The sequence below is a fragment of the Pavona decussata genome, unplaced genomic scaffold (genome assembly GCF_977016875.1).
Source record: "Pavona decussata unplaced genomic scaffold, jaPavDecu1.1 SCAFFOLD_175, whole genome shotgun sequence".
Classification (NCBI taxonomy): Eukaryota; Metazoa; Cnidaria; class Anthozoa; order Scleractinia; family Agariciidae; genus Pavona; species Pavona decussata.
In genome coordinates, this window is record NW_028145586.1 from 2,606,430 (window position 1) to 2,627,782 (window position 21,353).

The window sequence follows — 21,353 nt, forward strand, 5'->3', positions numbered from 1 at the left end:
GAACGACGATTCGCGGCATTTAATTATTCGTACTTTAGGCGTTTGTTCTTTCCTTAAATTTCGTTTCTTCGTTCGTTTTTGGTAGGTAAATCTGAGGACAAACCACGAAGGAGTATGTTTTATTAACAACACGACACTATCTTTACTTTACAAAAATAATTCAAATTGGTTTTTATTTTATTTTTGAATCAATCTAAGCACAATATATAGCTCTGATTCACTCTTATCTATGTTTTTACACAGCGCTTCGTGAAACCACGGCCCTGCCGGCTTACATATTAAATTTCTAGTTTGATATCATAAATTCAGCGCGCTATACAAACTAGCACTTACAGACTACAAAACGGCACTGCCGATTTTTACTGCTTTATGAATAGAAGTATACGTGCTTAATTGAAAAAGTACAAAATATTTTTGTGTTAAGTGTAGAAAAATATTCAGTGTTGTTATGAATACTTTGTGTACAAAACGGTTTTCAAGTAACTGTCGTAAGACAAACACCAACTGCATCACAACTGACCAATCACGAATGATGCAAGTAACTGTGAGCCAATCTTAATTCACTCAATACAAAAATTTGCGACCGATGCAAAGCGCGGGTAAACGTGCATAACATAAATCATGACTGGTTTTAATTTTTGATTGATTCAATCGCTTTAAACACCACGGGCACAGATTTGGTCGATCTGTGATCAAGTGAACTTCGGCCACAATAACAAGCAAAATAATTGCATAACCAGTAAACAACTGTGGACAATCAATTGACAACCGTTCTGTATAGGTATACTCAAAATACCATCATTTGCGTTAATAAATCAACATTTTCTACTTCAGCTCCTTTTAAGGAATACGAAGTGTCTACAGGTAAACAATTTATAAATGCTTGTTTATTACAAAAAGCCGCGTATTATAAAATACGCGGCTTAGTCAAAAGGCCGCTTTAGCAGCCTCAGTGTACGGTAGTCACTAATTTCTTAAAGAATCGAACAATGTTCATCCTAATAAATACTTCCTTGAAAAACCTATACATAATGTAATTAACGCTTTAATTTTTTTCGACGATCGCGATTTACTTAATAAAAAACTGAAAACTGCTGGATTGAATTGATAATTCTAATGACATTTCTTAATATGCAGTCACTATGCGAAAACCACTAAGATTCATTACTTCTGACGAGCAGTATGTTCGAAAAAAAAAATCATTCATTATGCATCTTTCTGTGACCTTGATTCTGACTACGTACATGTACTAAGACTAGCTCCAATCGTATTTTGCTTTACATTGACATTAACGCTAACAAAAAAAAAATGCATTCGTTCATCAACTGGACTAATTTGAGTGATCAATACGCCGATGGCGTTTACACTTGACAAAGGGCAATTACAAGTTGTAGAATTAAACTGTTCTATTTTAACCCTATTTAAATTTTTATTGTTTTAACTTCAGGTTTCTTTGCCTGCGTAGAAACCGCAGTTTGGGCTTGAATGGGAGGGGGAAGATAAATCATGGAAATTGGGGGCTGGGAGTTCCTCTTTCTTTTCTTCTCTCGCTTTCTTTTCCCAATTTTACCTTCCCCACCCCATGATTATTTACGTATTTCCTTGAAATTACTCGAAATTACTGTAGGCATCAAAAGAGTCCAAATACTCTCCGAGGGCGTAGTAGATAAACTCGTACTGATCCTAAAAGAGAATATCCCATTAGTTACACTTTTTTACATAACAGAATTCTTATTGTAATATTGGGGATTTTTCCACACCCTTCCCCAGTAATTTTCTATTGACTTTTCGAGACACCTCTCTGTATGAAAAAATGCAACAAATGGGCCTCCGATCGATAAGTGAAAATATTGGCTGAAATGTTCTTTTAACCGGCATAAAATTTCACTGTATTTTCCTACGATTTTGGACCCAGGGAGTAGACTTCAATCCGTCTTAACTTAGGCGTCAGGTATTGAAATTGAGTCAGGAAATATTGACTCTGTTAAAGAAGACACACTTCTTACCTTGGTCTGCACCATGGCAGGTCTCTGAGCTCTCAACTGCTTGACAGTTTGGAAAACATCCACCACAGCCTCACTCTTCAAACGCTCAATCAGCACACTAAGAGCGCAGAACACGCCTGTGCGACCAACACCAGCACTGTTTAAAAGAACAACCAAAATGTTACATACTTTAAACATATTTTGTAAGAGTTCGGAGCATTTTCGGAGGTGTTCGGATAATCTCGGTAATGTTCGAAAAAGTTCGGATTGAATACAGTCATCTTTATAAGAATGAATGTTCTTCAGAAATCTTCAAAACGTGCTTGGGTTTTGTAGACATTGTTTAGCGGTGCCTCTAGAAGACATCGGCTGACCTTAAGCCTAAAACTCTAAAGAAGTGCTTCGAAGGTTTTCATTAGTCTCCCGCGGGGCCCAGTTGTTGAAAGGCCAATAAAGCTAATCTTGGTTAACGTACTAAGCTTTGATTCAACTTTAACTATAAGATTCTTAAAAAAGATTGTCGTTTCTTCGCTATTGACTTGAACTATTTTTTACCATTAGCTTCAATCTAGCCTTTGAGCCAGATGAAAGCCTCAGTTGACTTTTAATCGTGGATTAACGTTAATCGGCTTTCGATCAACCGGGCCCTGGTAAATAAGAAACTGTAAAAGCTGAATAACGGACTGCATAATGACATACTGGCCTCTAGTATTGTTCGTACGCTAAGAAGTAAAGTCCCATCATTGACAATGATTAGACGTACTTAAAGTGATCCGCTAGTTTACTCGAAGGTTCGAGATTACAAGTCAAGAGCCTTTGTGTTGTGTTCATGGATTAGGAAATTCAATATTTTTGGAAGGTCGTTTCTATCTGGGATTAAAACAACTACGACCCGAAACAGTTCTAACTTTTAAGTGGTCGCTTAGTGCAATAGTGTCAGTAACAAGCCATTTGTAAATACCTGCAGTGCACGGTGATTGTGGTATTTCCGGACTGTTGTTGCCACCTTTGTACCTGACCAATGAGATCAATCAATCCGGTGCCGGATTCTGGGGATCCGACATCAGGCCATCCAGTGTAATGATACTGGCGAACAACTCGAGAGGCACTCTCCTATTGTAATAAACAACATTCACGTCTTTAATGCATTTTCCGTTACACTGCTGGCGAAAAACTAGCATTACAGATCACAGCACAATCAGATAGCAAGGTCTATTCGCTCATCTAAGACTAGCTAGAATGGCACATTTCTCACTCTTTCCAGATCGAGTTGGAATTTAGAAATGTTGGTTTTTGCAGAGAGAAGAAAGTGGACTACCTAAAGAGAACTAGTCCTCAAATACGGCCGAACGCCCCTTGCGGGGAGAGGGATGAGAGGCGGACAGGGATACAGAAAGATTTTGCCGGCGTTGTGATCAACTAATGACGTAAAACAAATGATCTTCAAAAAGATCCCAAAGAAACGCATGCACGCACGCACGCAAATAGACTCTAGTTTTCAGCCTCGACTTGTCAGCGTGTGAGAGTTTCGTAAACTCGGCTAGTAAGAACACACCTTTGTATTGGTGAGTTTTATCTCTCTCATGGTGTAGTCATCATAAACCATCTCGTTCGTCATCTCCACCACCAACGTACCGATATTGGCGGGCTGTTTTGCTGGCCAGTAACGGTGCACTTTAACCTTCACGTATACAAGAAAAGGGAAGATTAACACAACATCTTTATCGTTCAACAAAACGGAACAGAACCATTTTACTATATTAACTGCAAAATAAACTATGTGTTAAGGCACGAGACAGCGCAGCAAGTGCGCCATCTGAGACTACACTTGTAAATCTCTAATCACAGCTAAAGCATCTGCACGTAGACGATAATAGTATGGTGGATCGACAGAAGACCTTCATCTCTAGACGACACAACACAGTTAAGTGCCCCCTGTGGTACACACACGGAAGAAAGAGTAGATCGACACAAACGAAAAATGTTACCACTATACTTTAGAATACGCATTGGACCTTCATAAAACATTTTCACAGCTAAGCCCCAAGACCTTCCAGTCCCGCTACTGCCAACCATAATCTCGTGCAAGACTCCATTTCGCAAAATTGCTGTTAAATATATTATTAAACATATTCATGGAACTGTTTATCAGCCGAAGTCTTATTCAACGCTAAGGCTGAATTGTCCTACCTTGCCGCTTTCCGTTTCTTTAGACAACATAACAATTGTGGAAGATTCGTGCTCCCAAATCATGCGCCAGAAATCAGGAATAGTATCCGGTATAGGAGCCTGAGTGGCAATGAATGCCCTTCTCAACATGTAGCCGTCGACGAAGTTAGCATTGATGTAATCAGACCCCTCTATGCCAGTAATTACGCTCAACTTCACCCGCGAGTCATCAAACGCTAACACGTTTGCGTAACGATTCTTGGTCTTGTTATACGGCATGTTGGCGGCCTGGAATTTAGACTGTGGAGCAGCGCCTCCCCGTCCTAAGCGGGTGAACTCCTCTTCCATCTCTGACTGACCTAATAGAGTAATGCAGACGAAACATGTCAACATCATGGCTACTCTGGTTACTACGATTGTATATTTTCTGTAGTACTAGTATGAAGTATTGCGAGCTCCCCTTCCTCTAGCTTAATTCAAGAAAAAGACAGGCATACCTGTGGTTTGATTGACTTGCATGAGGCTCTTAATGTGAACTCTAAGGTCATTCGCTCGTACTTCAGTGTATCCGGAATGAATAGCTTCCAGTAGCACTTCATGAATAAAAACATACTGTTCCTCCACCTGCACCATGATGTTTCTGTCACACCGTAACGACATCACATACCCGAACACGTCCACAGTTTTCTCTGCCGCTATGCGCTGTATCATGGCGTCAACAACAATAAAAGTACCGGTTCTTCCAACACCAGCACTGCAATGAACAACCTAAAAACGAAAAATTGGAGCCAAGGTTTTAAAGGGAAAACTACTCCGTATTCAAATCGGGGAAATTTACTGCAAGTCAAGCAGCCTGCGAGTAAGTTCTCTGTTAGGTCAGCCGCGAGAGAATTGGGCCGGGGGCGTGGCGCGGACGCGGTGGGCCCCGCCCAAATCCTTTCGCGGCTCGCTTCGATCGCCCATAATCCTTTCGCGGCTGACCTAACAGAGAGCTTGCTTGCTGGCTACAAGTCAAGTTACTCCAGGACTCAAACAAGGAATGGAAGGATTGGAATTCACCATGACAACAACATTAGGAGGACTGGGAAAAAGAAAAGTACACATGGAGGTCTTATGACAGGACTGTCGTCAACACAGGGAAGGGGGGGGGGGGGGGGGGATAAACGAGGACCCAGGGAGATTTTATAGGATTTCAGGATACTCACCATAGGACCAGCATCAGGGGAATTTGCACCGGAAGCTTTTCTAACAAACGTAAGGACAGAGGTGGGACATGAAGGAACACCGTGATCCGGCCATATTGTGTAATGGTATTGATTCACTGTTCGCTCCGCTCTGCTGTTGGATTTCTTCACACAGAACTTGCGGATGGTGAAATCACTCAGCTCTACTGTCTCTGTCAGTGTTACTTGCAGGTCACCATGAGCTTCGCTGCCGTCTGAAGGCCAGTATTGGAAGCATTTAATACGACCTCGTTCTTCCAAGTTTGTTACCTGCGAGGAGATAGATCACACTAATCAACGCGAATCTCTACCTTGCAGCAGTGGTGATTTTATAAATGTATGTTCATTACTCAGCAAGATAAGCTGTAGCTATTCTGTGTATTTTGTTTTGCCTTATTCAGTTCTGCGTAACTTAACTTATTCAATATTCTATTGCAATTGCACAGCAAAATAAATGGTTGGATGTTGAATTCAGTTTACTTCCATTTGTCCGAGATTCAATAACTAAATCTAAACAAAGTAACATAAAACTCAAACAGGTTCTTAAACCAGAACCCAATTCAAACTATGACTGCAGTAAAGCATATACATATACAAGCAGTCAGGAGAGAGTAAAGATGAGCCGGAGAACCATAAATTATAAGGAATACTGTCTTGGTTTACCACCAAATGAAAGTCCAGTGATCAATATCTTATTTCTTCGTACAGTATAAAAAAATGTCGGATGATAGCTTGGAAAGATTTTACAAGTCAATTGTGGGCAAAACCTATAAAACACACCGTAAAACGCTGTGGTCGATTTTACGTTTCCAACTGCAAGGGTTCCACTTCATGCCAAAGAAGCACAAAAACTATTTACTGCAAAGCTCCAGCGGCACAGGAAGAATTATTGGGACTACGGATCGATCTACTCACCATAACAATAGTTCTTGTATTTTGCTCCCATACCATCCTCCAGAAATCATCTGCAGTCTCTGGGAGGGGTCCCTGGGTAGCGATGTAGGCCTTCTTTTTGCGATAACCATCAAGGTAGTTAGCGTTAATGTAATCCGAGCCAGGGACGTTTACTACTGGATTAAGCTCCACTCGGCTATGGTCGTACGCTACGATGTTGTTGTAACGGTTCTTGAGTCTGTTTTCCGGTGCTAGAGTAGCGTTCCAAGTGAAGTTGGCCGAAGGACGAAGACCGTTGTACTCTTGAGAGAACAACAGGTCACCATTGGCGTGAAGGCGACGAACGTGACCATCGAATTCTTCCACAGGAATCGTCTCTCCCGGCGTGTAGTTAGGGTTGTCTGTATAAAACAAGAAAAAACAAATGTCGTTTCCAATTCAGTCAAAGTGGAGCGTTTAAGAAAGATGTAATAGTCCCGCTTAACTATCCAGAAAGAGATTGCTAACAGTTTACGTTGAAACATCTGCGACCATCTGCCTACCGTCGCACTGAAACAGAGCTTCATTCAGTTTGCAATTAATGATACGCACGTTTTTGCAAGGACTGTCATTCTTATTTATGGTCCAAATACAGAGTGTGCATCTTATTACCACTGATCAAGGTAACGCGAGCGCTAGATGCTGATAGTTCCTACGTTTAGTACGGACTGCCATTTTTGCTTACGGACCATCCCTTGCAATTGACGATGTGTAAATTTCACGTTGACCTTCGTTTCAAGCGCAATATATGAATACAAAATCTACACCGGGGAACCGGGGACCCGGGGAACCGAGAACACTTTGGCAAAGTCCCTGAAGCGTTAAAGCTTTTCCCGTCGCAGAGCACTTCAAGTCTATAGGACACAATGTTGATGACACTCAGGTTCGAGGTGAATAATCCTCTTTATACTTCAAAGTCTGGAGCGCTGAAAAATGCATAACAAACAGTCAGATGGGATAACCCTTTCAGCAGTGTTTGGACAACACACTGATGAGAGGGGTATCCCTGAAATGCCTGACTGCTTTTCTCACAGCAGTTTTCAGCGCTCCAAAGCCTAGCCTTTTTGTTTTCCGCTTTAACTTAAACAGACACCACATATACCACATATCCACATATCGATCTTGAATCGTGTACCGACAAAAAACGCATGCATGCCGAGGAAATTGCAATGTACGCTGTAGGTAGCGTGAAAGTAAATTAAAAAAATAGCCCACTTACAGCAGAAACAAACAGTAAATACAAATTTGAGTATGGCACATTTTTTAAGCGTGTGATCACAGAAAAGACCTTTTAGACGAAGCTTAGTATACACCTTACCCACACTACGCCCACTATACCCATTGTTAATATGAACCAAGCAACTCAGCGCGTCTTGCAGCCCAAACAAAGAACGACATTCGCCCTGTATACTGCTTGGAGTCAGTAATGTCGAAAGCGTACCAGATTGTAAAAACGAACTAATTCATGTACAGTCTCTCTTAGAGAGACCGAGCATAAATTAACCATCTTTCTATCAATTCACCACAGAGTGTTTAATGCCGGAGGATCGTCAAGATAGGAACTGACGCTTGAGAAGCAGCGGGTATGAGATATTTGAAAGATTTGACAGTATACTGGTCCCTGTTGTTCGAAAGCCGATCAACGAAAAACCCGGAAAAACCACGATTAAAAGTTAACCGAGGTTTTTATCTCGCTCGTTGAAATTGTTTCTGAAAGCTATTTTTAGCCTGAAATTAAAGAAACGTCAAAATCAAAAGAAAATCCCTAGATAACAAGTACTTCAACCAAGTTTGTGAGCCCGCGAGAATGGGCACCCCCCAGTAAACCCATGCTTGCGCGAAAACCACTGGGCTCTGAAACCTGGTTTAGGTCCATGTTATCTAAGGTCTTCCAAGTCAAAGCTGAAGTGGAAAAACCTTTATCGATTAGCAATTAGACTGGAATCAAACTTCACACTAATCCTGGGTTAAATTAATCGTGCTTTGAACATCTGGGCCCAGAATATACTATGGTAAGAGGCGGTATGTGGGAAATATTAGTTTTGCTAACATGTGAAACTGTTAGCGACAAACAGCACTAGTCTCGTGAACTACTCCAACAACGTTCTGAGTTTGTCAAATTCGTATTTGTTAATCTCAAACGCAAACTCGAATTAAAATTTAAACAGGACATTCCGGTATAAAAGGGGCCCTGCCTGGCCATTCTCACCTTGTTGTCAATCAACCATCACAGCGTAAAACTAACAAACAACATGTGTCTTTTTATACGATCCTTACTTACAAATTGGCTTAGTTTTCGGATAAACCCTGTTATATATTAAACCGAATCTGAGGACGCTTGAGACAACAACTTACCACGACTGAACAGCGTTTAAATTTGCATTCACACCTTTGAACAAGGGGCTTGCCCTTTTATAGTGAAACTTCTTGTTAAAGCAAGTACGACAATGCTTTTGTAGATTTGCTGCGCAACACAAGTGTTTGACTACTTGTTGTTGAGATTCCTGTGTCAATTTCGCACCACATCAACATCAAAATTCAACCTTGCTCCCAGGGTCTCTCCTCTTCCCCTCCCGAAGAAGAGGGACGCTGGGAACAAGGTTGCATTCAAAAACTCATTAATAATTCATAAAACCATTGACCTATCAAATGGTCGATAAAACATCACGTGCAGTGGTTTTAAAACCCGATAAAACCTCCTCCTTATTAGTATACGGTGTTTTTCTCGTATGCTAACTTCCAACATTCACAAAAGCATCATTGTTATGAACTCTCTTGACACACGCTTTTCCAGGAATGTTTTTGAAGCCGTTCAAAAAACTCGCAGCACGTGTTTTATCGGGTCTAAAACCACGAGGCGCAAATCCCGATAAAACACTGCTGCTCGTGTTTTAAACCCGGGGACAACTTACCAATTCCTGATCGACGGAAAAGCTTAGAGACTGTCCCTCTGCGATTTGACTTATTCAGTTCAATATCTTCTCCTTCATTTATTCTTTCCCGGTCCTGTCGACGACGATAATAGAAAATAACGGCTGCAATAGCCGCCACTATCACTAGCGGCACTATGACTCCCGCGGCGATCGCTCCTGTGTGGTCCTTATGGGTTGTAAATGTAATAAATCCTTCATTTTCATAGTCACCGTCTTTGTCAAAGGACCGTTGAAAGACAGCGTAGTCAGTGTTATCGTCTAGCTTTCCATTCAGATACTTTTCGACCGCTGGAAAAAAAAAGCAACATAAACAACAGTTTTAGAACAAAAAGTTAGTTAACCAATTTTCGAAAATACAATTCTAGCCGAGAATTGTGCTAGCTTACAGCTGTTTCCACAAAGGTTGTCCAAATGAAAAGCATTAAAGCGTACGCGACAATACCGAAAGGCATGATGGGTTGTGATTGTTCACTTTTGCATCGTCAATTTGACGAGTTTACACCGCGGCGCAATGGAAGGCGGTAAATGTATACTTGTTTGCGTGTGTTAAACAAAATGGAGCCTGGGCTTTTATTTAAATTTATTGAGTATTTCCCAGACTGCCTTGTGGCATTGTCGCTAGCCTGCGTAACAGTCGTTTCCGTTTCCTTTTAGCCAAGCGTGGCAAACGCGCGAGGGCATTTTGCAAAAGGAGCAAAAAAAAAAAAGTAGGAGACGGGGGGGGGGGGGAAGAAAAGGAACGCCTGTTTCCTTTCCTTTCCTTCCCCGCCCCTCCCCCCTGCTCCTACATTTGTTTGCTCCTTTTGCCCAATGCCCTCGCGCGCTTGCCCCACTTGGCTGAAAGGAAACGGAAACGACTGCTACGCAGGCTACTGTCGCGTACGCTTTTACGCTTCTTTTTGACAACCTTTGTCGAAACAGCTGTATATCCAACTTACGAGGCAAAGCTCTTCGCTTTCTTTTGGCTTCCGTAGATATCCCAACTCGTGAGTAGTACTTTTCATCTCCAACATCGAATGTTGTTCCTGCATCCGTTTTGGAAAACTCAGCCGTAATATAAGGCTCGCCCTCTTTTTGATTATCGTAAGTTCGTGTGACGGTTTCATATTTGGTATCAGCAGGATTTCCTGGATTTTGATCTTTCTTTAATTGCATAACAATCACTTGAATGAAACTGTGGATGGAATAACAATATCAGTGGCCAAGAAATTCGTAAGTTTCTTATTCGGGTTTAGGGATAACAGAGCATGCCGGATGCCAATTTCCATCAAAACTGTTCAAAAGCTTTATTTGCTTCGTCACACATGACTAAATATTACATACTACACATACAAAATGCGCTTGGTGACAGGGAAGCCTGAATTTGAAGCCGGGGGACTTATAAGGTCCAGGCTCTTGGCAAGAGGCAAAACTTACAATACGAGCTAAGTCTGTATTAATTTCTGCTTTAAAGCTGCAGAGCGTCTTATTCAGACCAACATGGCTTAAAGACCACATGGCCTACATTGATAGGGAAAGACCTTTCTCTAACACCACGGCTCCGAAAATATATCTATGTTCACAAACTGATGTAAGGTTAAGTACTATCTTACATAACTAACCTGACTGGATTACCATTGCTTAAAGTTTCCTTGTTGTTAATCGGGATTGTTACTTCTGTTGTGCCAACGTTTTCTTTAGGAGGTGGAGCAACCGTAGGTACAGCTGAAACAAACAGTATGTAAAACAAAAAAGTATTCTCAAAACAGACGCTGACAGAAGCTATTTTCTAAAATGAAATGTCTTCTTTCTCTGTATGCTAAAACAGTCAAACGAAGACTAAGGGTGTGTTTATTTGGGAGAATCCAAAAAATGGATTTGTCATCTCAGATCATCCGGATCATGGTGTATCAAAGGAACCGACGAATCCACTCTGGACAAGGATTCGTCGGTTCCTTTGATGCACCATGATTCGAATGATCTGAGATCTACGGTGGCCCATATAGGGCATCAATATATATATATTTTTTCAAGTCAAATCTACAACTCGGATTTTACCACAAAAATCGATGTTGTAAATCTATTGCAATTCACAACTCAGATTTTCACCACAAAAATCCGAGTTGTAAAACCTCGTGGAATTTACAACTCGGATTTTCACTACAAAAATCCGACTTGTAAAACCCGTGCAATTTACAACTCGAAATTTTGTAGTGAAAATCCGAGTTGTAAATTCCACGAGGTTTTAAAACTCAGGAGTTGAAATTGCACGAGATTTACAACTCGGATTTTCACTACAAAAATCCGAGTTGTAAATCACGTGTCATGCAATTTACAACTCGGATTTTCACTACAAAATTTCAAGTTGTAAATTACGCGGGTTTTACAACTCGGATTTTTGTAGTGAAAATCCGAGTTGTACATTGCACGAGATTTACAACTCGGATTTTCGTAGTGAAAATCCAAGTTGTAAGTTGCACGAGATTTACAACTAGGATTTTTGTAGTGAAAATCCGAGTTGTAAATTGCACGAGATTTACAACTCGGATTTTTGTAGTGAAAATCCGAGTTGTAAATCGCACGAGGTTAACAACTCAGATTTTTGTGTTAAAAACCCGAGTTGTACAATTTGAAATTAATTTTAAAAAATTGGAGTCGTAGATTTGAATTGAAAAAAAAAAAAAAAGATTGATGTCCTATATGGGCCACCGTAGAGATCACAAACTGTTTTTGGATTCTCCAAAAAAAACGCACCCTAACATCTTTTAAGGACGCACCGCACTCGATCATCGATTATCAGCCTTTTAGTATAATTACTCAGGTGATTATAGAGATTCTGTTGATCTGATTGGTCGAGGATTGCGTCATATCCTGCTATAATCACCTCGCGCGAGGTGATTATAGCGGGAGCACTAATTTTCAAAATGGCCGCTTAGCGATTTGTTGATGTTTCTGAGGAAGAAGTAAATAGGATGAAAGAAAATGCAATTCCGAAAGGCAATAAAGATGCAGCTAAGTCCGAGGTGACACTTTTCGAAGGCAAGATATGAAAATTTTGCTAATTGTAATAAAACCCCTTATAAAATGCATGTTGTCGATGTCGAGGACTTAACATGAAGACAACAAGTTAAGTTAAATCCGAGCAAGATTTTCTCTATTAACAGAATGATTTCACAAACAAAACGAATTTAAGACAGAATTTGAAAGCATGGAAGTAAACAAGATGAATTAATGTCTCTCTAAGTTTTCAGTTTCAGTGACGAGAAGAGACAAAAGTTTTTATAATCTGAAAACTAGTTTGTTGTCGGTTCGAGCGGCTCTCGACCACCATCTAAAGTCACCGCCTCACACCAAAAAATTTTCATCTGCGACAGCCGTGTACTTGTTTAGAGGAGCCAATAAAGAACTTAATTCCTACCTGAAGCAGGTTATCTCCGAGGGCAATTTATAAACGTCCTTTTACCGGCGAAGCCATCATGTCAACAAGAAATTGTGCAATAAAGTGCTATCGCTGACACTTGTGATCCCGACTAGAGTTTTACACCAAACAGCCTGATTCATCTCCATCTATTTTGGTAAACGGGTCGGAGAAACCCAACATTCATTCACAGAAGTCAGTGCTTCGTCTCAATGAAGCGGCAGTTAAAGAATACTGACATTCTGCTTGAGGCCCTGTGCAGTTTATCGATTGCGCATGTGATTTCGATTGAGCATGTGATCGGCAGACTGCGCGTCTCTGTTCATTGACTCGTGACAATTTTAAACAAACAAACAAACAACATCGACATTTTTCGGACGGTTCATGTTTTTCTCTGATAATCACCTGAGTAATTATACTAAAACAATTATTCGCCTCAGGCTCAGTAAATATTGGTGAATGTTCCAATATCTACTTCACCTTCGGCGAATAATTGTTAATTAATAACATTCCCAGTAACCAACTATTGGGCGAACTCGAAAGCTGATTGGATACACAAAGACTTCTTGGGAGCGTGTACCAGGAAAATTGCCGAACTTACAAACCAAACTAGCTTGAAATAAACCATTCTTGCGAATTCCTCTGTTGAATACATCGGCGACAGTTGGATGGGCAAAAAGAGGCCTAGTTTAATTTGATTGGCTCGTTCCGAGTATGCGCCTGCAAGTTGTAAAGGACTCTCTCTTTTCCCGCCACACCCCATTTTCGTCCCAAGAGCCCTCGCGGTTCTTTATATTGTTGTTCAACCGCTGTCTCACTTGATTTTTATCGACTTTGCATGACAGTTGGTAGCGATTGAGCTATCAACCAACAGAAGCTTCGAACTCGCCATCTACTCGCTTGTAAAATAGTTAATATCGACTTAGGTAATCAGATTCGCTGATTTCAATCTGACCACAGAAAATACCATTCACCGTGTCTGCTAAAGTAAGAAGGTTTAAGTACCAGCAATAGTAATCACAGACTACAAAGTGCGGACGACATGCCAATTTGTGTGTTGAAGAGAGGGGGGACTTGTGTGGGTGAAATCCACGTGAAAATGAGGCCAGATTTTTGCATCAAAACGAGGTAAATTTGCGCGACAAGGAAACAAAATATCCGCCAACCTCGATTTGTTCCGCATGCATTTGCACAGGCAGCCCAACCCAAACGCAAAATAATACTTATGTTCTCCCATTGTTCACCTCAATAACGACTATCGGATGGCTTTCAATGTTTTACTCACGCTCTGTTTCCGCCGTTCGAGCTGTGCTGTTTGGACCACTGCCCTTGACAGTTGCAGCTTGAATCTTAAATGAATATTTAGCCTTCTGTCGCAGCCCATTAATAGTTGCGTTTGAAGCAGGTGCTTTGACACCCTTCGTTTTACTGTTCCCTCTCTCCACGTCCTTGTAGTGTATGGTGTAGTTAATAATAATGCCGTGTCTGGACTCCTCAGGAACTGGATTCCATATCACCAGAACGCTAGTGCTGTTAAGCACCTGCACGTCTTCGATTGTTGGAGACCTGGAAGGTACTGAAAAACAGCAACAATAACAATTTGACCAATTGTAGGGTTAATGGACGAACTTTGAAGGTATATTGAATTTTATGGATGTTGTTCGTTTGAAGTGCTCAAAAACATCAGGCTTATTTTCTTGGAAATTGCAATACCATTCCATTGCAGGACAAGTTGCAAAAGAAAATACACATGAAGTAGCTCCTTCGGCTACAGATCTCTCTCGGAGTAAACTATTTTGCAACATTAGGAGAAAAAATTGTCTCAGGTCACAGAACTGGGTTGATTAAATTACAATTGTAGGTTAACGCAATATAGCACGTGTGAATAGCAAAATTAACACCATAAAACACTGTCTCTCGTTTTGATAAGACTTGTCACAATTAATAAGCAAATCTTTTTTTTTTTTTCTAGATGCCTTTCAAGCAAATCTTAGTCTAACTCAAGGATGGGATTTGCCACTGAAATCGGTTACTGTAATTCTGCTCCGGGATCATCGAAGGAACATAATCGTAACCGATTACGTATACAAATCAAGGTAAGTTTATTCGTTTTGGTGTTTTTTTTTCTTTCTTTCTGAAACCAAATTCGCTACTTCTTATACTTATAAAGCGATCTGTAAGTCATTCCTCAAACTTTCCTGCCATAGAAGTGTCAAAACACCTGTCAGCTGGGCGCGAAAGCCGCCATTTACACAAGCACTCGTATAAAGTACGTGTGTCCGCAACAAATTTCCACTGACATTAGTTGAGGCGGAATCTATTATGTCTTTCCAAGATAAACTGGAAAAACCGATCTTGATGTACATGTTATTATTTCTTAAATTACTGAAATGACTGCTGACCATATGTAATAATCTAATTCTTTATAGGAGACATGTATTTGAAAAGAAAGAAAGAAAGAAAGAAAGAAAGAAAGAAAGAAAGAAAGAAAGAAAGAAAGAAAGAAAGAAAGAAAGACCTCCAGGGAGGATTAGAGGAGAGCGTGTTCGTTTACTGTTACTAAAAGCTGGCAGTCCCCCTTCGCGAGGCATGCGCATTGTGAGAATAAACCATAAGGAATGAAAGGTGGCAGCATAAGCAGTTCGTACTCTCAAAGGTTTGCTAAGCTCATGCAATGGTAAGAAAAAGAGTTAAACGTTCTACAACCAGCTGGGGTATGTGCACCGAAGAAGTCGGGGACGTGGATGGTTTTTCTTTTGAAGCACTGAATTGTAGGGAAAGTAAGATTGAACATTTTTTGAAAAGGGTTATAAAAAGGTTTTAAACGGAAAGTTTAACCACAAATTTGACTTTCTGATGTAACTGTATGTTGTGGTTCAAAATTGTTTTCGGTTTAAAAATGTTCAAACCAGTTTGATTTTTATTTCCCCTTGTCTCAGATTATGGTAATGAATACCACACAAAGGAAAATAAAAATCAAACTGGTTTGAACTGAGCTGAACTGATGACTTTATTTTAAGAGGGTAGCACATGACAGTAAGGAAACTGATAACCCAGTGGCCCTCTATAGCACAAAGACCAGACCAGCACACCAGGAACTCCATGCCCTACTCTTTGCGATTTGTGTGTGGGTTCTTTAACGTCCCACAGGGTTATGAACATTGTAGTGTTGTGAGACGGGGCCTACGGTTTATCTTCCTTGTCCGAGAAGACTAGAAAGTCTAACCATTTGCAGATGTCATTTACAAAGGCAGCACTTTCTCCTCAGTTATTTAAACCCTGACCAAAAACAAATTTAAACCACAACATATGCATCAATATCACCAATTTTTATATTTTGTTTAGAGTGCTGTGGATTTATGTCTGTATGAAAAAACAAAAGTAAAAAAAAAAAAAAAAAATTAAGGTACGGTATACTATTTTAATACACAACTGACACTACAAACAAATTTTTGTTTTTTTTCAACAGAGCTGATTGGGTAATTTGGCCACCGTAAAGAAATTCGAGATGTCTTTTTGAGCGCTTACCCTTCGTCAGAGGGAATAGACTTCGCTCTGACGACAAGCTTTCGCTAGAAACGTCAACACGGTTCTCTTTACGCTGGCCAAATTACCCAATCAGCTCTGTTAAAAAAACTAAAGATTCGTTCCCACTCCCTCACTGATGTAGCACCACAGTTTCTTTCTCCACGAACTATATATGATTTGCGAAGCTATATCAAACACTCCAAACTGCGTTTATCTGATTTCCAAACACCTCAAATGGGGGTTAAAAAAAACTTGGCGCACTTCTCGGTGTTTGGAAAAAGGAAGAAACACTCTTCCTCGAGTTTGATACATTACTTCATAAATGGTGGCACTTAACAAAAATAGTTAATAGGTCTTTACTTACTGTCTTGATCGGTTGGCACAACAATCGGATCACTGGCTGGTCCTTCACCTTTGATAGTGGAAGCTGATACTTTAATACTGTACTTCGTAAACTTGATAAGTTTTGTCAGTTTAACCTCTTGTTCGGGAGCCTTAACGTCTATACTTTTCTCTTCCCCTACTTCTGTCTTCCAGTAAACAGTGTAGTATTTGATATCACCGTGCCTTTGTGGTTCTGGCACTTTTCCCCACGTCACTAAAATTTCAGTTGAATTCTGAGCCTGACCATCCACATCAACAGGAAAGGTACCGGGCTCTGCGGAAAGAAAAGAAAACATAAAACTTACAGTGTTATGGAAGAAAGTAACCCTCAACACAACGAAGACATGTTTGAAATCATTCTAGGTATTTAACAATTACTTTACCAAGCTAGAAACCGAAAACTAAAAGTGGCCATTCAGCAGCGCTTCAAATTACAATAATCAATTCAGTTTACCATACGAGATACCCCTTCAAGCTAGTTTTCGCCTCCTCCTGGCCTTTCCAATACTATCGATCCCCCAAAATATTGATGTCAAATATAACTTGATTCTTGCTGCTACTGGCTAAAACAATCGAAATGCTGTATACCAAAGTTCAAAGAGACTGATCGGACAGAGATGGATCTCTTTAATCTTATTAGAAAAAAAACCAAAACATGACTTTTTCAGTAAATTTCTTGTAAAGTTAGTTCTAATTTAAACACATATAAGGTGGTATAACGATATTATACTGAAGTATAGGGTCACCCGTGTCTGAGGATTGTATAATGACTAGTATACCTTTGACTCCTTATACTTATGTAGAAAAAACAACACTTTTTAATCATGAAGACATGTTTTGGCCGTTACAACAGCCATCGTTAGTTACGAAATAAGACACAGAAATGAATTCAAAATAAATATAACATGTTTCCTGCTATCAAGACCTTTTACCTTAAGTATACGGAATCCTGATACAAGTGTATAAGATCCGTATATTTCTCTGGCTTACCTTGACGTATACGTAACAATTATTCCACAAGTGCGCGTTGGAAATGAGATGATAGACAGAGAACGAGGCGTGTAGCGCCGAGTTGGCTATAATCATCTGATATCCGACAAACGCAAGTGGAATCATTGTTTTATGAAAAAAAATCAAGAAATATTACTAGATCTTGCCGATTTCGCTTCGCAAGAACAACCAGAGGACAATTTAATGGTCTCTATTTCTTGAACATGGTTAACATAAAGGATCCTATGCCATGGCCGCATTATACAATGATCCAGTTTTTAATAATGATCATGACATGGAGTGAAGTCATTTAATTTTAAACTCAATGGCGGATTATAATTTCCCAAAGTAGCATGGCGCGAACTAAAAAAAGATTGAAAATAATTATCATGGGGCACAGGGATTCGCTCTCTTACCTCATAGTCTCTTGGTCATAGTCTATATATTTTCCGAATACGACTTTCTGCACTGACCTGACCTGGGTAATAACGATAATTTCATGCAGCGAGGTTGACCTGGAGAGGGTAGGCGGTTTTAGTTGCGTGAAAATAAAATTGCAACTTGAAAAGCCAGCGCCAGAATTTTTACGTTTGGAACTTTACAGTATCTTTGTATCTTGCAAAATCGTAAAAAAATTGTAGACTTACTGTCTTGGTTTGTTTGTTCTGATATTGCAGGGCTGTAAGGTCCATTTCCCTCGATGGTTGACGCCAAAACACTGATATTGTACCTCTGATTCTTTATTAGCCCAGTCAGGTTCGCCTCCCTTGTGGGAGAATCAATCTTGGTAAAATTAACAGGTGCATTTACAGTGATTCCACCTATCGCCTGGTACCTGACGGTGTAGCTTTGTATGATACCGTTTCTGTCATCAGCGGGAACTTCATTCCACGTAACTTTAATACTGGTCGATGTTGTGTCCTTTAGTTTTAATCCCACAGGCGAAGCGCTGGGCTCTGAAATGAAAAATAATCAGGCGGTACAAGTGAGTGAGTGAATCTACTGAGAAACGATTGTCATCATTAAAATATAAGCTATGCTCCGAAACAGCTTCAAATTCAACTCTATACAGATTAGTTCCCGAAAAAAGAGAAACTATTTCTATACTGTTCTATGGAATAGACATAAACACCGTTATACAATAAAATGAAACTGATGTCCATACCAGCAGAGAGTAGTGTTTACACGGCCGCATTTCTTTTATCACTCACAAACTCCATAGCGGCAATTTTGAATTACTTTGGTGATTTGGTGGAGCTATTTGTTCTCAAGAATGATAAGGTATGTGCGATTGGTTTTCAGAAAAAAAAAATTAAAAAAAATTTGTATGTTATACTTTTCTAAGATGTGCAGTCCTAATGGAAGAAGAAACGGAAACCTTGACGCAATCTTTAATACGTTTAAAGAATGTTTTAGTTAAAGGGACAGTATCACGCTATTTTTAGTAACACATCGAAAATTGGAAAGACGCTATTCGGTTGATAGCAGCCAAGATATAATGACAAAAGTCCATTTAAAGACTATCAGAATGCAAAGAAACTATCCAAGGATATTTTCGCCGACAGATGACCAAGATAGAGGGGTTCAAACTAAAAATCGCCGGTTGTACTATATGTTGGTTCAACCTTTCGTCTTAGAATCAGTAGTAATATTTCTTTAAATAAGCGACTGTGAAATTAATTAACACAGTGTTCAAAGTTTAAATTTAGTGAATTTTGGCCAAAAATCATGATATCTCCAATCGATCTCCCATGACACTGCCCCTTTAATTACACTGGACCGCAAGTAGCGAAAGCTTATCGAGGCGGGCAGTGAAAGGGAAAAAGAAGTACAAAATATATTGGAGAAAAGAAAAAAAAAAGCAGTAAAATATAAGAGATCAAAAGTAATTACATTTTAAAAAATAAATACATAAATGGAGAGGTTACAGGATGCCACAATTTTCTAATTTCCATTGCAAATAAATCTTGTTAATAAAATGGTTAAGATCGAGGTTCTTTTCCAACACTTCACAGCGATAAGTATATTTCTTCTGATATAGAAGAAGTATGTCTAGTTTGCGTTTTTGGGGAATAGTCAAGTTTGAAGTAAAGAGGTTCTCCATGAACATATAACAAACAAGATGATTGCTACAGAGATCTATTTTTGTATTATGCATGCCATTGAACCACCCAAGTGTAAGGTTGTAGAAAGAATTGGAATCAGGACAATTAATGCCCGAATTAATGAAAGTGTGCTCGATGGAATCGGGATTAGAACATCGAGGACAGAGATCGTCATCAGACAATTTACATCTTTTGAACTCTTTTCTAGTCGTAATTATTCTATGTAAACATTTAAAGGAGTATTCTCTTAATTTATTATCTTGAGAAGCGGCAGAAATGTAGCTAAACCCTTTTTGCCAATTATCTGAAATCACAGGAAATTGCTTCTCGCAAGTCTTAATAGAAGTTGGGACAGCAGTAGATGTCTCAGTTATTAATTTATAATAGTTTTTACAACGTAAGTTCATGAGATCTAAAATTACGTCCTCTGAGATTTTCAGAGTACGAGAAATAAAAGAATCGCGACGCAAAACTGCATTTGAAGATTCTAAAGCTTGCCTTTTGAGATCCGTAGGGATTGCAGATAATAGTTGAAAATATTGCAAAAAAAATAACCTTGAGGTTAAACTTTCCTCTAAATTCATCAAGAGAAAGAAAATTCCCTTCCGAATTTAAAAGATCATGAATAAGTATGACATTGCTGTCGAACCATGATTTCCAAAACACTAAATTGCCATCAATTGTAATGTTTTGATTATTCCACAGGACAAATTTACTTTTTTTTATCTTGACGACTATTTTTCTTCACATCGTTAAAATATTCTAGGAGTTCTCGATAAAATATAGTTTGTAAGAAAAAAATCAGTAATCCGTACAAAAGGGATAAGAAAAATATCTTTCGGGTCAGAAGTCTCATCGGGAGCCTTGAAAAACGCACGTTAGGACTGGATGTACTTTTTGAAAGCTCATGAAAACCGCAGGTATTCCATCGCCACTTAAGTAGTGAAGTGGTTCAATAAGAAGTATTCTTTTAACCCCAAAATGTACGTTAAATAGACCATTTCTCGAATAAAAAACAGACCTAGCTAAACATGTATTAACCTCTGGATAAATTAATATATAAAATATATTAAAATAAGTAGTACAACGAGAAAAGCTATTAAGGAAGAAAGACTTACTGTCCTGGTCTGTTCTTACAACAAGAACAGGACTACTGTGTGGACCAGCCCCTATCACTGTAGATGCAAACACCGTGATATTGTAGTTCACATATTCCTTTAGACCTGTTATGTTCTTTTGATGATCATTGCGACCAACTTCAACACTGTCTGTGTGATTCTCTGTTTGTGACTGGTAGGCAATAGTGTAACCTGTGATGACACCATTCTGTAGGTCCGCTGGCACTTCATTCCACGAGACTAAGATGCTGGTTGAGCTGGTGTTATATCCACTTACATTTTGTGGAGCGCCATCAGGTTCTGATATAGAAATGACAAGTTTCAGTTACTGAGGGTGATGATCCTTTCAATAAATTGACCTAATTAAGTTTGTTTTCCAGAACTTTTAGTAATTTGTTACTTTTTGCAATCGTCGAAATATGCTGGAGAGGAAGGACAGTGGACCAACTTTATCTAAGCCAGTATTTGTAGTCTTTGGGGTTATAAATGATACTGGGAATATTGGAGGACCATGCAATGAGACTGCTCGGAGAAAGATGCGTCTCTTTGACCTTTATTGGAAAGAAGAAAAATCATAACTTTACAATT

At 39.5% G+C, this 21,353-nt stretch overlaps 1 protein-coding gene across 4 annotated transcripts in view; it reads right to left on the bottom strand.

The window, feature by feature from the left end:
• Nucleotides 1-141: 141 nt before the first annotated feature.
• LOC146463666 (tyrosine-protein phosphatase Lar-like) overlaps nt 142-21,353 on the bottom strand; it is a 90,331-nt gene continuing 69,119 nt past the window's right edge. For all 4 annotated transcript variants that reach the window (XM_085084084.1, XM_085084086.1, XM_085084085.1 and 1 more), the window contains 15 exons: nt 20,766-21,065; nt 18,190-18,498; nt 16,533-16,826; nt 13,926-14,216; nt 10,845-10,947; nt 10,182-10,417; nt 9,223-9,531; nt 6,293-6,672; nt 5,360-5,647; nt 4,652-4,922; nt 4,176-4,513; nt 3,541-3,666; nt 2,947-3,098; nt 2,007-2,142; nt 142-1,683 (listed from right to left, as the gene is read on the bottom strand). In XM_085084084.1, the coding sequence (XP_084940210.1) occupies nt 1,609-1,683; nt 2,007-2,142; nt 2,947-3,098; nt 3,541-3,666; nt 4,176-4,513; nt 4,652-4,922; nt 5,360-5,647; nt 6,293-6,672; nt 9,223-9,531; nt 10,182-10,417; nt 10,845-10,947; nt 13,926-14,216; nt 16,533-16,826; nt 18,190-18,498; nt 20,766-21,065 (3,608 nt within the window). In that variant the 3' untranslated portion in view covers nt 142-1,608. The remainder of the gene's footprint in view (nt 1,684-2,006; nt 2,143-2,946; nt 3,099-3,540; nt 3,667-4,175; nt 4,514-4,651; nt 4,923-5,359; nt 5,648-6,292; nt 6,673-9,222; nt 9,532-10,181; nt 10,418-10,844; nt 10,948-13,925; nt 14,217-16,532; nt 16,827-18,189; nt 18,499-20,765; nt 21,066-21,353) is intronic.